This window comes from Cucurbita maxima, unplaced genomic scaffold (genome assembly GCF_002738345.1).
Source record: "Cucurbita maxima cultivar Rimu unplaced genomic scaffold, Cmax_1.0 Cma_Scf00024, whole genome shotgun sequence".
Taxonomy (NCBI): Eukaryota; Viridiplantae; Streptophyta; class Magnoliopsida; order Cucurbitales; family Cucurbitaceae; genus Cucurbita; species Cucurbita maxima.
Window position 1 is genome coordinate 2904025 of NW_019272040.1, and position 15787 is coordinate 2919811.

At 35.8% G+C, this 15787-nt stretch overlaps 2 protein-coding genes across 5 annotated transcripts; one reads left to right on the forward strand and one right to left on the reverse strand.

The window, feature by feature from the left end:
- Positions 1 to 783: 783 nt before the first annotated feature.
- On the reverse strand, positions 784 to 10641 carry LOC111498093 (probable helicase CHR10). 4 transcript variants are annotated; one of them, XR_002720723.1, is made up of 18 exons: positions 10271 to 10641; positions 9225 to 9232; positions 8283 to 8361; positions 8018 to 8175; positions 7788 to 7916; positions 7097 to 7277; positions 6512 to 6647; positions 6316 to 6433; positions 5846 to 5935; positions 5102 to 5209; positions 4795 to 4989; positions 3850 to 3975; positions 3104 to 3768; positions 2437 to 2579; positions 1841 to 1999; positions 1572 to 1686; positions 1399 to 1500; positions 784 to 1311 (listed from the first exon to the last, which is right to left on the reverse strand). XR_002720723.1 is itself a non-coding variant. In XM_023149167.1 (18 exons), the coding sequence occupies exons 1-17, from the start codon at positions 10449 to 10451 to the stop codon at positions 1476 to 1478; spliced, it is 2616 nt and encodes an 871-aa protein (XP_023004935.1). In that variant the 5' UTR covers positions 10452 to 10641; the 3' UTR covers positions 784 to 1311; positions 1437 to 1475. The 4 variants fall into 4 exon arrangements, 3 of the variants coding, with proteins under 3 accessions (XP_023004935.1, XP_023004934.1, XP_023004936.1); XM_023149167.1 differs by having other exon boundaries at positions 1437 to 1500; XM_023149166.1 differs by lacking the exon at positions 784 to 1311 and having other exon boundaries at positions 1319 to 1500.
- Positions 10642 to 10923: 282 nt separating this feature from the next.
- On the forward strand, positions 10924 to 15035 carry LOC111498092. The gene is made up of 2 exons (XM_023149165.1): positions 10924 to 11183; positions 12188 to 15035. Exon 2 carries the CDS (start codon positions 12234 to 12236, stop codon positions 14931 to 14933), a length of 2700 nt encoding a protein of 899 aa, XP_023004933.1. The 5' UTR covers positions 10924 to 11183; positions 12188 to 12233; the 3' UTR covers positions 14934 to 15035.
- Positions 15036 to 15787: the final 752 nt, after the last annotated feature.

A 15787-nucleotide genomic window follows, 5' to 3' on the forward strand; every position in this document is an offset into this window, starting at 1 on the left:
TTTGAATTATGATTGTATGTGGAGTCCTGTAAGGTAATAAAGTTATATGGGTTTGACACGAGACGGATAGTGAAAGGAGGGTTTGGGGTTTAGGGTGAAAGGAGGGTTTGGGGTTTAGGGTTTAGGGTGAAAGGAGGGTTTGGGGTTTAGGGTGAAAGGAGGGTTTGGGGTTTAGGGTTTAGGGTGAAAGGAGGGTTTGGGGTTTAGGGTTTAGGGTGAAAGGAGGGTTTGGGGTTTAGGGTTTAGGGTGAAAGGAGGGTTTGGGGTTTAGGATTTAGGGTTAAGTGAAAGGGAGTGGTTTAGGGTTTGGAGTTTAGGGTGAAAGGAGGGTTTAGGGTTAAGTGAAAGGAAGTGGTTTAGGGTTTTGAATTATGATTCTAGTGTCAATTGATTTCTTTTTCTAATTATCCACTTTTTATACAAAACTATTAAAATCATCATTGAAAGTGGAATTTAGACCTTTTAAATTTGAAAAGTGTGATGCCCCACATTGGTTGGGGAGAAAAACAAATCACCATTTATAAGAGTGGATCTGAGTTGTTACAAAAAGCAACGTATAGATTATTTACAATGGACTCAGTTTGGATTAATTTTTCTCTTGTTAAATTTGAAAAAAATATATATTTTTATGAAAAGAAAAATGATCCAAATATTTATATACTAAACATTCAATTCCACCATGGTTGTTGCCGGCCAACGTCTTCAACAACTAAGACTTGATTTGATGTAAGACAATTATTGGACAAATCTTATGCTTCATTGGTAACAATTCAAGTTCACCACTAATAAATATTATACGTTTGAATCCGTTAGATATCAGTTTCACAATTTTAAAATACATCTACTAAAAAGGTTTTCACACTTTTATAAGGAATGCTTCATTCTCCTTTTCAACCAATGTACGATCTCAGAATCCACTCCTTTGGGGGCCTAACACCATCGTTGGTATATCATCCGATGTCTAACTCTAATACCAATAATAACAATCAAAACTTATTGCTAGTAGATATTGTCAGCTTTGAACATTATCATAGATGTTTTATCTGTTTCAATAAGCATGGTTTGGACGAGTGTCTATGTTGGGATTGAACTTGATTCCAAGTATGGAGTTTGATTTTTTCTGTACTTTGGAGTTTGAGGTGTTGTGTTGTTAGTTCAGCAGCAGTGTGGTATGTATAAAAAAGGGTTCGGTGTCAAGCCAAGCATGCAATCGAACCAAGCATCGGTCAGCACAAGCACCTGTATCGAGCGGCGTGTGTCCTCAGACAATGATCGGAGGCACTGTTTCTTTTTGCTCCATTGGGTTAGTTTCTAATTGAAAAAAAGAACAATTATATATTTTCATCACAAATATTAGAGGTGCTGAAATAAAAAGTGGAAGATTCTAATCCAGAAAACCTCTTGGAAGGTACTCTAGAATTTGTATATATACATACAAACATCTGCCAAGAACGGCCATCCAAGTTTGGACAGTTTCAAGATGTCCTTCGGTAGTAGTACCTGCAAGAAAATCCAACTTACATCAGCACCAACATAGAAATCATGCAAAAGGCAAGCAAAGAGAATCATACACATGGATTTTAATGCTGTAGATGGAGGCGTATTTTCGGAGAAGACGTTCCACGGTGTACCACTCGGAGCGATCTGATCCGTCTTGGTAACCAATACGCGGCATGTGTATTGAGGCTTTTAGAAAAGAAATGAATAACAATTTCAACAGAATGACAGAGAAACAATTGGCATATTGAGGAAACTTGATCAGATCAAAGGAACAAAACAGAAGAAAACGTGACAGGCCAGCAGGTATGCATATTCATGAACTAAATGTAGCAATGGTTACCAGAATGTTGCGACGCTGCAAATGATGCTTTTAATATGCAGTTATCCAAATCTGGAAGAGAAATCTTGCTTCTGGGGATTTTCCGCCTTGGATTATAAGATTGTACAACACCCAAAGCAACCCATTGAGGAGCTTTATCACTCTGTTCTTTGTTGTCCTCTGCATTAAGCCACAAGAAGGGAAACAAACAGGAATAAGAAGACCATTTCAGGAATATAGTCCCACCTCCCCTCGTAAGCTATTTTATGTAGGATTCTATTGAGCTTCCTTCTGTGAGCTTGTTGATACAGAAATGTGAAAATGCGAGCGGTAATTCGGGTAGTCAAGCTAGTTAGTTATATGCAATGAAATAGTAGTAGAAGTAGTAAGGGGTCGGTTGGTACGACTCACATCGAATCCTTTATGTTCGTAGAAGTAACTATAATTTCTAAATGGATAACTTTCATGTAATTCACCTCTTGATGTTGGGGTGATTTTATCTCTTTATTTCATTCATTAATTAAATTTGTCATCTAAACAAAAACAAATTATAGTCAAACAACATGGAGCAAAACTTGTATCATGATCTTAGCACCGAGCAAAAGCAAAACACTGACCGAGTTTTATGAGATGAAGATCACCAAGATGTAGGTCCCCAAATTCAGAAGCTCGTTCATAGGCAGCAGGTATGCTTTCAGAAAGCTTTGCCAGTGCATCAAACATTCCGCCATGCCCCCAGCTTCCAGAATTATCAACACAACTGTGAATAGATACATTAAGTGGACAGATAAGATCATTGCCTCTTTTTCTGATCCCCACAAAAACAGAATAAACATAAAGAAGCATAACAATGATTAAAAAAAAGAAACTATTTTTTCTCATCCCCCTGAATAAATGACTTTGGCACAGATAATCAAAACACAGTTTTGATGGCTACAGGTTCATCTAAAAAGATGATAGATTCTCCAGTTGGTCATGATGAACAGCACAACTTCTATTACTTTCATGTTGGCTTGCATGATGTTTTCACTTGGTTTGGAAGTTCACGGTACCATTTTTCATAAGATCTGGTCATTATTTGTGTTTTTCTAGCCTGAACCATTTTTCACTGGTAGATAATGCTTCTAGTTGTTTTAGTTATTTCAAGTCACAGCTAGTTTGGATTTGGAAAAACTATTCACTTTACACAATAGAAGAAAAGAAAACAAAAAGGCACCAAGATTAACTTGTACGTGATAGGATAATCAAGGAATTGCCCATATTACAAAGCCATAAACCTCAAACCTGAATATGATTGTAGGCTCAGATATACAGTTCAATGACGGATGTGTGCAGTCCCCATAGACAAAATGAACAGAGCCAGAATCCGAAATTGGATCACTATCAAGAGGCAAGATTGGGTCTTCAACAGATAACGAATGGTATCCAAAGGCTTCCCATTTTGCAAGTTTCTTTTCTTCTGCTTTCTTCTGTACAGCCTCAAGTTTTAGGCTCTTATCTCTAGATAAAGCTTTCTGATTTTCCAACTCCATGATTTGGTTAGCACCAGAATCGGATGCTTCCTTGAACTTCTCTACCCAAGAGCGATACGATCCCTCATCAAGGCCTGGGTCAAAATTGACCGAGGTAGTACCTTCTCGAATAGAAAGATCACAACCATTTGATAAAGTCATTGTATTGACCAAAAAGCTTGAATCATCCTTGTTTGATACTTTTTTATGGCGTACTGCAACAACTTTTTCAGCCATTGCACTGACGTTTGACGCCTCAAACTCCCCTGATTTTTCATTGTCCATTTGACCTTGATCAAAAATATGTAACCCAAATATGATCGATCTCAAGTCACCAGTTTCATTCCCTGCAATTTCTTCTGCTTCCTCATCTATATAATCTTCACCAATAACATTTTTGCTAAGTTGTAACTTTCTTTCCGCCCTTCGCATAATAACCTGCATAAAGAATAAAGAAACTAGAATCACAGATAACTAAGATGATCACGTTTGTTTCAAATATTACGTGGCAGATCTTACTTCTTCGATAGTTTGGGCTGTAACTAAGTTTATAGACAACACATGATTTATTTGACCAATTCGATGTGCCCTTTGTAAAGCTTGCTTGTCCACCTGTGGATTCCAATCTTGTTCATAGAATATAACCTACAATATGATGAACATTAATGGATAAAAAAAGTGAGTAATAACAATTACCTTCTTCATCGAATATATATAACCTACAATTTGATGAACAATTATGAATAAACAAAACTAAGCAATAACAATTATAAAGGCACGTGCTCGGATGAGAACTTCAATACTGATGAAAATGTAAAGTCTTCTTGTTTGTATGAGAAGTGTTGTGTTAATTGAAAATTTAAGGTAAAGTACTGGCGAGAAACACATTTTAAATTGAGGGACGAGAAATGGCATCACCAAAAACTCATAGTGACCCTCACGAGTACAAAAAGTTGTTTTTGGATCGTCCCTTGACGAAGCCTAAGTCTAATGATAACCCGACTTGAGATCTATTTTTTAAAATATTGTAGCGCCTTAAAGTTCATCCAACCATTCATCAACCACTGAAATCAGAAAATTATCAGGGGTAGAGGCTCGGTTCAACGCTTACTTCCACATTGCATGCTAAAATAACCAAGATGTTGATGCCAGCAAAAGATTATCCATCATTGGTTTCGAAAAGTAAATTATTTCATTTCTGCTTAAAAATTTAGTTCATCCGAATTAAAATACCTAAATAAACTTGCTATCCACTCATAAGATAAAGGACTCATTTATTTCATATGACTTGGATATTATAGAAAATTAACCCATAATTGCTAGTTACTATAGAAAATTGGCCCATTAACTTATAACCGTAACAATAGCCTCATAAAATCACTATTTTAAATTCATATAAAACATTTAAAAAGTCAAAGTACGATAATTAAGTTCATATAAAACATATAAAAAGTTAAAGCTCACCGTATCAGCTGATACTAGATTCAAACCAACTCCCCCGGCTCTTGTAGAGATCAAAAAAACAAATGCATCATTACGGGTTGTTTGAGAACTCCCACTACAATTCAAGCTGAAGCTCCTGATTGCAGCAAAACGCTCCTCGGCTCGAATTGATCCATCAAGACGCTCATAGGAAAAATTCCGCAACTCCAAGAAGTCCTAATATGTGAGAAACATAGATGATGCTCTAACATTAATCATAAAATCATTTTATAATGCTAAATGGCAACGTAAGCTAATATGTGTGAAGCTGTTCAGAGGGACCTCAAACCTGTAATATATCAAGTGTATGGGTCATCTGAGCAAATAAGAGGACACGATGTCCAGACTCATGTAGTTTCTGAAGTACTTGATCTAGAATCACAAGCTTGCCGCTAGCCTGATTAGAAGGCCATGAACCAAAAGCAATTGGAAAGTTAGAAAAGGCAGAAAATAAAGATGGAAATTGTCAATAATTTGAAACTAATGAGATATAGAACTCACATCAGCTTCTTTTAGAATCAGGCAAACGTATTTGAGATTAGAAAGTAAACCCATGCAGAAATTGTCTTGTTAGAACTTTACCGAGATCAATCACACACAAATTAACAAGATAAAAAACTTACAATTTTAGCTCTTGAACTTTCTTTGTGTTTATTCATGTCTATTCAATTCCTAAATTTTGAAACCATACAATTTAACCCTAAATTTGCCAAAATAGTTCCACTTGATCTCTTTTGTTATTTTTTCCATTAGATGCAAGAACGAAAAGCATACCACACACTTCACACTTTTACACTTTTATAATATTAATAATTCTGACATGACATCATAAGTATTTTAAATTTACGGAGCTGAAGTGTAACTCATCCAGAAGGTTAAACTTTAAGAAAGTATTTTTTTTTTTTTTTTGTTTTTCAAAAAATGGCTACTCCCACATTCACAAATAAAGAAAGCGCAGACTACTGTCCCTTCCCCTTCTCTCTCTACCCTATAAACGCACCGATATGTAGTAACAAAATAAAGAACAAGCTACCTGAACCAAGTGCTCGCCTTCTTCATAAGGTTCTGGCTCAATACCAGGAAAAAGATAAGGATGGCTACAAGCTTTTCGAAGTTGCATCACCTGCAGAGCAAGAGCAAAAAAATTCAAACAATATTCGCAGTTACACAAGAAGACCACAATACAGTTCGCCAATAGCTGTTTGACAAAAGTATTGTCACTTATTTGACAATTTTAACACAAAATTTTCATCCATAAAATAATGTGAGAAGAAAAACATTAACAAAATAAAAAGATAAATTGTTAGATTTTATGCAAACATGTAGAACCTGTTGCCTTAAACTATTTTATTATAACTGAAGACACCTAAGAAGGGGCAAAAAATCAGTCACTATTCTCAGTTAACTCAAGACCAAGAAATCCTGGCACTGACCTAACAGTCATTCACCAACCATGACTAACTGACTTAGAGTGAAGCATAGAAGTTCAAGAAAATGACATACGACATTCTGTAAAGATTGGTGATTTGAGGATCCAGAAGAAAGTGCAAGTAGTTTAGGCAGCTCCTTCCTCAATATCGACATATAGACCTTTCTTTGAAGGTTAACCAATGGTACCATCCTATAGGAAAAAAGCAATCAGATATTAAACTTTAACAAATTATATGAGTATCTATAAAGCAGTTAGCACAATGCTTACACTGTTATCTCAGTAAGTGGTGGGAGCAACAGAACTCCAGATTCACTAAGCTTGGCTTTTGTTCTTCTCAAAAGGAAGGCTGATAGTATATACTTTAAACTCTTAAATTGCCCATTTCCATGAATTTTTCCATTACCTATAAATAACAAACAGACGCACTTATGAATTTAGAAAATACATGGCTTCCTTCTACCTCTTCCAACTGTATGATCCAAATTGAAATGATGTCCTGATCATTAAACAAACAAAACTGAAACGAACATAAGCAGCCTCAAATAGAATTAGAATTTGTACTACTTCAAGCAACAACAAACCTAGACATGTAACCATTTAGAGGAAGAGAAGCCTAAGTCATTCTTATGTTATAACTATTTTTCATAACTCAAAATAGAGGTAAAATGCCAGAAAAGGTTTTAAAATATCATTTCCAACAAAATTCCTCTTTTTTTTTTACTTTTGTCATGCTTAATATAATTTGTAACTCAAAAACTTTATATATAACATATGCATTCATTCTTTACACTAACATGCGTTATCCCAGAGGACTTGCAAAAAAATGTTATGATAGAAGGAAATATGGATCACCAGAAGTAAGATCTCCAGCTTGCTTGAACGTAGAAATAAACTGGTCCAGTGTTCCAAACACTGAAGGCATGCAGAAATGCAATAAAGCCCAAAGTTCACTGAGATTATTCTGAATAGGAGTTCCAGTCATCAATAACCGCCTCGGGATAAGAAAACGCTCTTTAAGTACATTGTACAGAACCTGTTTTCACTTAGTATTACACATCTATGCAATAAGAACTGTAATAGAGGAAACACTTCATTTCCAATCAGCAAGTCATTTCAAACTCAAGAAACTAGCTGACTCAAATAATTAGATGTGTGAACTTATCTACTCTAAAGAAACGAAGCTTTTCATTGAAGAAATGAAAATAGACTAATGCATAAAAAATAAAAACTTCAGAACAATTGAAAAGAAAACGGAAAATTGCAAAATTTACAAAGAAGAATTAAATGCATCCCCACTCAAATAAATATCCTGTAAAGAAAAGGTATCAAAAAGCTTGGAGAGAGAGCATCATGAAGAAGCTTTCATTCTTGCAGAATTCAACCATCAAACCAAGGAAGTTGAAGGGTTTTTAAGGTAGTATATGTTCTAAACCTCAATGATATTTATTAGACATGTACATGGGAACCGTACTTAATAAAATGTAAAATTAGGGTAGTATATGTTCAAGAGTAAAAAGAGGGAGTATAGGATGCCTTTACGTACACTTGAAGGGTTTTTAAGTCTCTGTGCTTCATCAATGACAGCATATTGCCAGGCTATCTGAGAGAGGAAGTCTTGATCTATCAATGCTATGTCATACGTTGTCAACAGAACATCAAAAGGGAACATGACCTGTCCATATCTCCAATTGCTTAACAAATCAAAAACACACCATATTCAATTCAAAAGACCTTTTCTTCAAGAGAACAATGCATATAATGCCATCAACTCACATCAGTCACTGATTGTGATGTTGCATGCTCAAAAATGCGCCTGCGAGAATTTCGTCGAGTTTCTTTATCTCCAACATACTGAAGAACATTTAGATGCGGAGCAAATCTGACAATCTCAGATACCCAACCATCTGTAACGCTCAAAGGACATAATACCACTATGGAAAATCATAAACAAAAAGGCATGTCAATCAAATCTGTGTTAAAGTAACTGATCCAATGTTTTTAAAATCAATAACACAATACAACAGAAAGATGTTCTCACAAAATGGGCCAGGTGATATCGGATGGACCTTCAAGTAACTCAGAAAAGAAATAGCTTGCAATGTCTTCCCCAGCCCCATCTGTTCATAACTCATTTAAATAGGTGCATAGAAATAAAAAGGAAAAAAATGAATAAAACTTTAGGAAGGAAAAATCATCATTGTTATTTTTAAAAATGGAATGAGTAAACCAAAATGAGAGAAGAGACAAGGGTATTGTTATTCAGGGAAAAATCACATATTGAGTTTTGTTAAGAAGTAGACCAACGATAAACTTATGAAGAAAACCCTTCAAACTACAGGAGGAAACCCATGAATCTTTGAATAAGGAGAGAAGCTTGTGCTAACACTTTAGTGAATATGTGGAGATAATCTTCATTTGGATAGTAAAGGGGACAAACAAAGCCGAACCAAATTATTGAAACAATAAGTAGGCCAAACTTCAAAGAAGGATCACATGACCAAAAGACATTCCGGATCGACAAAGGACACCAACATTCTCCCTACTAATGACCATATGGATTTTCCACTAGATCTAAAAGGAGGGATGTGTACACCATCTAATATTAAGGAAAAATATAAATTTATGCTCAATCATGTAATTGAGAAACTTCACAAACATATCCTCTTCGATTGTCAGATTGTCATGCAGTCACCAACCGTGTTAATGAAAAATCATAAATTTCATATAATGATATGGTATAGTGTTTCCTCTATTTACGTACATAATTTTCTCATTTCAAAACATCACCTCACTTTACTTTAAGGACATCTTTGTGCATTTCTCACCTCCAAGAAAATAAAAAGTTTGCAATATGTGAATCAACATTGGACATCAAAAGTGCCCAAACACAATCCCAAATCTCAAGGATTATTTTCAAGCATAAAGTGCATTTAATGTAATGCAACCGCACTCCAACATCGTGATGGTAAAGAAACCATACCTCATCACCTGGAAGAGAAAAAAAGGTCATTATCAGCATGCACTTTCTAACCAAAACGTAAGTAAAAAACTGCATATAAAATTAAAAAAAGGAAAAGAATTACTGTTGTAAATTACGTGCAGAAGAATTTCATTCAAAACTCCAGGTTCGTGCAAAGTAGAATTCCCTTCAACATATTAACCCACTCTACATTGAATTGAAATATTAAGTACTTTCTAAATGTTCAAAAAAGCAAGCAAAAGACAACGCACAAACAGCTAAAATCCTACAAGATTGAAAACGCAAGCATTAGAAAAAAAAAAAAAAAAAAAAAAAAAAAAAAAAAAAAAAAAAAAAAAAAAAAAAAAAAAAAAAAAAAAAAAAAAAAAAAAAAACTTCTTAACGAAGATTGTGCACACAAAATTTATACGACATGCCACCTTTACAGTGCATCAGTGTTTAAAATTAGAGCAAAATTCAATATGCCAACAAAAGTTGAATTTTAAACAGGTTATTTGCTTTGCGAAGTTGCAACAATCAGAGAATATGATTACAAACGGAAAGGAAAGCATGGATGAAGTACAAAGTACGCAGAAACTTTGGCATCTACGGCCTTGAACAGAGCATATTTGAGCCGAAGATACTAAACTCACTCCGTTAAATTTTTAGAACTCGAAGACCAAAATAGCGTTGTCAGAAATTTTTATTATATTCAAGATTTGGATAAAAATATTGAGTAAATTTTTATTCAAAACATTGGATATCAAATTAGTACAACTAGGAGAAATGCCGAAATACAAAATATAGCATCAAAGTCAAAATTCTTGTCAGTTGGCTACTGCGACTTGCTGTAGAGTCTGTTCAAATTAATATGGCTTCTTAAATCAGAAGATTTTCAAATCGCGGCGGCTAGTACGCAATGAAGGGATAATCTAACAACACAGAGTATATACGACCTTATTAGGTAAGATTTGTGTCAACCAGTTTCAAATTGTACAAGAAAAAAAATTCGGGTTCGTCAACTCATTCAAGATCAAAAGTTCCTAAAAGTGAGATGGAAGTATAACCAAGAATAACGTTGACGCCAAGATGATATCGCCGAATTAGCCATAGAACTCCTTCGACTTGGTAGGGCTTCAGAGTCGCCGTAACTCCGACGTCCGGACAGGACTTCGGGGAATTGTCGGATCCAGAATCATGGAGAAGTATGAGCTTCGCCGCTGCTTTTAGCCGTCTCTCGTAATTCATCACTCTCAAATTCTCACCAGAAGTCAACGTGCCAATGGAGACTCGACTACAACTTCAACTGCCGTGCGGCGGCGCACGGAGTGTTCTCCGATCAAAGGTCTCCGCGCGATAAATGTCAGTCTGTCTACAAGGATCAAATTTCATTCAACACGTTGCGCGCCAAAGTTGAGATATTGTTCTTCCCAAAGAAGTTTTTCCTTTTTCTCTATTTTATATTAAAAAAAAATATTAGTTTATAATTTTTTATTTATCGAACTCCTAAATTATTAATTTTTACTTTAAATTAAAACAATAAAATTAATTTTCTTACTTTTATTTATTCGGTTTATTTAAATAACCGAACCCGACCGGGTAGCCTTCGGTCTAACATTTTCTAAATCGAACCGCTAACCCGAGTCCGCTAAAAACCGACCCGGTATATTATTTCAAATTAATATAAATTAGAAAAGAAAAGGTTAAAGCACAAAAAAAAAAAAAAAAAAAAAAAAAAAAAAAATTGANAAACCCTTTCTCATGCCTCCGCTTCTTCTTTTCTTCTTCACGCCTTCTCCTCCTCCGTTTCAGCAGCTCAGTGTCGCCGCCTCCTCTCTCCGGCTCACTGCTGCCAGTGCCGCCGCCTTCGTCTTTCATTCGCCTGTGCCGCCGACACTGTCGTATGTCTTCCGTTCTGTCGACGGAGCCTCCTCCCTCCTAATGGTTTTGCACTGATTTTCTACTTCCTTGTTGTTGAAGGTATTTGCTCAATCTCCATCTATGTCTTTCTTCTCACTTGAAAAACACAAATTAGAACTTTTCTAATGAAAAAATAGACGAGTTGTTTCGTTTCTTTTTAATAACAATAGATGAATTGCAACGAAAATATGAATCAGCCTTGCGGAAAATTGGGACTTGGATTGTGTTTGGCTGTTTTGATTCTCTTTTTCTGGAGTATATGATTAGATAATGCCTTTGTTGGTTTGTTTTGATTATGAATTTTCTGGGGTGGGTGATCTGATTTGTAAAGGTAATACAAAATTTGGATGAAATCAAACGGGGCCAGTAGGATCAAATCCACCATCTGGAAACCAGGCCATTCTTCTCGCAGAGGAAATTATGAACAATAACAAAAACATCATATAGCAACCAAAGCTGGACAAAAAAAAAAAAAAAAAAAAAAAAAGGAACTCGACTCACATAAAACTCTAGCCTGGTAATTTTATAGCTTATTTGCACAGCACATGAGCCACATAGTTGCCTACTCATCTCAAGTTAGAAGCTACTCATCTAAGTAAAAAACAGAGTATTAATGGCAGGGACTAAAATAGACCTTTTTTTTTTCTTTTTCGTACAGTACTTTTGTGTTTACGAGCCAAAGTTTTAAACCTCATAGAAACTGTCTACTTGAGACTGTCCCTTGGCCCCACGGGCCTGACACAAGGTTAGAATTCTAGCTCTTCTAGAGTCGTGTCTCATTGATGGCTCGTGCCCCACCCATCGAGTAGGGGCGAAAGTCGGCCTTAGTGATCCGACGACTCGTCGAGATTGAAAAAATATAATTAGAATCAGACTAAAATAGGCCTTCTTTTTTTTTTTTTTTTTTTTTAAGTTTAGGTACTAAAATAGACATTTTGAATGTTCGTGAACTAGATTGTAGCAAAATCTTAAGTTCAAAATTTTGCCAGATTTGACCAATTTGGAATTTTTTCTTAAACATGATTTCAAATCCTAACTGAATTTGAATTCCTTGCCTTTTGTAGGCATCTCAGTGGCTTCTACAACTTCCAAAGGTCAGTAGTTTTCATTATGTTTGAAGAAGAATGGAAGTCCCTTTTCCCAATTGGCACAGTTTTCAAGTCTCCCCTCCTACTCTCTGGTTCTTCAGCTAAAGACTCAATTGGTCCAGTCGTGTTCAATCCTATTTCAACCTCTCTCACCCGCCTCTTTTCCTCATGTTCTTTCTTGCCTTCTCTTTCTCCGCCTTCGATTCTCAATCTATACAGATTTCTTCACACTTCTTCATCTGTTGTTCCCTCTACTTCTTCCTCTGTCGTTTCACTCTTTGGCGAGCAACATAACAACGATGCTGCTTCCACTCTCCGCTACAATCGCCTCCAATTACTTCGATGCCCCAATTCCAACAGCATTGTTGTGTTCTTTCCCACTGGCCCCAATTCCGACCATGTTGGGTTCTTGGTGGTTTCTGGCAATTGTTCGGGTTTGAGTGTTCAATCCGATTGTGATAATGATGTTTTTAGTGTTGAAAGTGAACTGAAGTACCAAATTTTGGGAATTTCTGTTAACCCTGTTTCAGACTTAGGATTTGATGGTGATTCCTTTATAGATATTGGGTTTTTGTTGGCATATACCATGTATTCTGTTGAATGGTTTATTGTGAAAAGTTATGCAACTGATTCGAGTTTTCTGCCAAAGGTTAGTTTGGTTCATTTGGGTAGCAAGGTTTTCAAGAGTTGTTCAGTTGTTCATGCTTGCTGGAGTCCTCATTTGTCGGAAGAAAGCGTGGTTTTGTTGGAAGACGGTAGCTTGTTCTTGTTTGACATGGAGCCTCTGTTGAAGGCTAAAAATTGCAGTACTTATGCAAATTTGAAAGGAATTAGGTTGAGAGTGTCATGGGATTCTTTCGATTGCTCGAAAAAAGTGAAGTGGTTGAGTTGTGAGTTCAGTTGGCATCCGAGAATCTTAATCGTTGCCCGTTCTGATGCTGTTTTATTGGTTGATTTAAGAGAGGACGAGAGTAGCATTTCTTGCTTAGTGAAGATAGATATGTTCCACTCATATTCTTTGGCTCAAAGGGAACAATTCCTTGCATTTTCTAAAGCAGGTTCGGATGGTTTCTTTTTCACTGTGGCTTCAAATAGCCTGTTAATTCTTTGCGACATACGTAAACCGATGTCACCGGTGTTGCAATGGACTCACTGTCTTGATGAACCGAGATACATGAATGTTTTTAGCTTGTCCAAGTTGAGGTCTAGCGCAAGCAATGGTCTGTACAGATTAGCTTCTGAGTCGGGCTATTGCATTATACTGGGATCCTTTTGGAGTTGTGAGTTTAACATCTTTTGCTATGGACCTTCACCACCAACACTTTATCAGTCTGTTTCTTCAAGAAGTTCCAAATATTTTCAGTCACTTTATGCGTGGGAGCGTCCTTCGAATCTCATATTATCCGGTCGAGAGTGCTCGTGCGGCAGTTGCCTTGTGAGACAAGAAACTTTTAAGGATGCAATTCCTGAATGGGTAGAGTGGCAGCAGAAGAGGGAAATAGTGTTGGGCTTCGGCATCTTAGATGCTGATCTCTCTCCACCACTTGCAGGACAAAATGAACATGGTGGTTTTACACTTCTGAGACTTGTGTCATCTGGAGCACTTGAATCACAGACTTATCAAGCCTCTTGGAACTCATTGAAGTGGATAGACGAATCTCATAAAGAATCATTGAATCTTGCCGATTATTTTCTATACGGGTGGTTGGTCGATGATAAATATAGATTCAGTCGAAAATTCATGTACTTCAGTTTCGAATACCTCATGGGATACTTAAATGATAACTTAGATGAAGTTCTGGATTCGTTCACGAGAAAGTACAGTAAGGATTCGTTATGCGAGCGAGCTTTGACCTCGGAAATTCATGCAGTTTTGTGTGAGAAGCTAAAAGCTTGCGGGTTCGATCGTTTGAGGACATCTCCAGCACTTGCTGTTGTGTTCAATGACATTAGTCTGCCTGCAAGTATACAAGAGATCGCCTTCAAGAAACTCTGGGCAAGCTTACCCATGGACCTTTTACATTTTGCCTTCAGCAACTACTCGGAATTCCTAGAAGACAAGAATCCAGTGTCCCTAGAATTCTCAACTGTTCCTAGCCTACATCAGCTGCCTCCTTTCATGCTAAGGAATCCATCGAGCCGCAGTAACAAATGGTCCAAAAAAGTGCATCGAACAGAAAGTCTCGTAGGTCCAGTACTTCCTCTTCCCATTCTACTCGTACTCCACGAGTTTCAAAATGGATGTTCGAAACTCGAAGAAGAGGCGGGAAAATTTTCACTGAAAGAAGAACTCGGAGAGCAATATGATCAAATCAGGTTCGCAGCTCGTGAGATGGCTGTGTCACCTCTCGACTCAAAGGTTGATGATGGTCCTATCGTCTCACTTTCTGACGATCAAGAATACGTTCCTTCCGATTCTCAGAAGCCGAAGAATTTCGTTTCATATCATCCATCTGCTTTCGATTCACATACTTCGAGTAACACACAAGGTAACTCAACTGATCATGCTGCTGATGTATTTGATTCCTTAATATTCAAACTAGAAGAGAAGTCCAAAAATGAAGAACTGTTCGACGGTCTCTGCCCTGTTGAGCTGAAATTTGATGATCGGCCGATGAATTTCCGGCCAAATGAATTGAAGGCATATGGTTTACTTAAAAAACAATTGTTAAAATGGGGAGATGGGTTTGCTGCGTACAAGGAATTTCGCTCCAAGATTTGATGTTCATCAGCTTGGAACTGCCTCAGCTGCAGAAAAGGGTATGATTTTGCCCTCTTTTAATATTTTGTGTATTATTTATTAATATTATTTAATTAAAATTAATTGATTCGAATAAATTTATTATCAATAATCTTGAACAACAGTATACTTTTTTAATTTGATTATTGTACTAATTATTTACTTTTAAAATCTTAAATAATCATCCACTAAATTAAAATAAGTTTCAGAACTATAATATTTTAAACATATTATTTTAAGTATGTCCATAATATATTAAAAGAATCCTATGCTCCCTTAAATTACTTAATAAAAAAAGCATATATATATATATATATATATATAAATTGAATTAAAAAAAAAAGATTTTATGGCTTACTTTATTTCATTGTTAGAAGGAGAACCACATGTTTTTAAATAAGTTTCTGAAACCCGAATATTTTAAAATTAAAAATGTTCAACAAACTAAATAATATTATTGGTATTAATTTAATGGGAAAACATGATCCGGTGCAGTCAGTCATATTTTACACCAATTGCACGCATGTTTCACGTGCAATTTAGATAACACCCATTGCAGGCATATTTAGTCTTTTAAGCTTAAAAATAATATTTAATAAATTTTTAAAATTTTAAATTTGTGTCTAGTAACCTAATAGGTCTTTCACATATTTAAATTTTTTATTAAAAAAATTAACAGGTCTTTTTGATATAAAATCGAATTTTGTCGAATTTAATTTTGCATGTTTTTTATTTAATCTCTGACTATAAGAAAGTAATTTAATTATTATGCACTTTTCATTAAAGTAGTTACGATAGAATTTAAGGATATATTTTGTTGAGAGAATTATTAGGAG

Excerpts from the sequence above, each read along its gene's own strand:
- LOC111498092 (XM_023149165.1), top strand. The coding sequence starts at position 12,234 with ATGTTTGAAGAAGAATGGAAGTCCCTTTTCCCAATTGGCACAGTTTTC.
- LOC111498093 (XM_023149167.1), bottom strand. The coding sequence starts at position 10,451 with ATGAATTACGAGAGACGGCTAAAAGCAGCGGCGAAGCTCATACTTCTC. Across the intron at positions 6,434-6,511 it reads CCACTTACTGAGATAACAGT|GATGGTACCATTGGTTAACC; the intron begins GTAAGCATTGTG and ends TTTTTCCTATAG. Across the intron at positions 5,936-6,315 it reads ACCAATCTTTACAGAATGTC|GTGATGCAACTTCGAAAAGC; the intron begins GTATGTCATTTT and ends CTTGCTCTGCAG.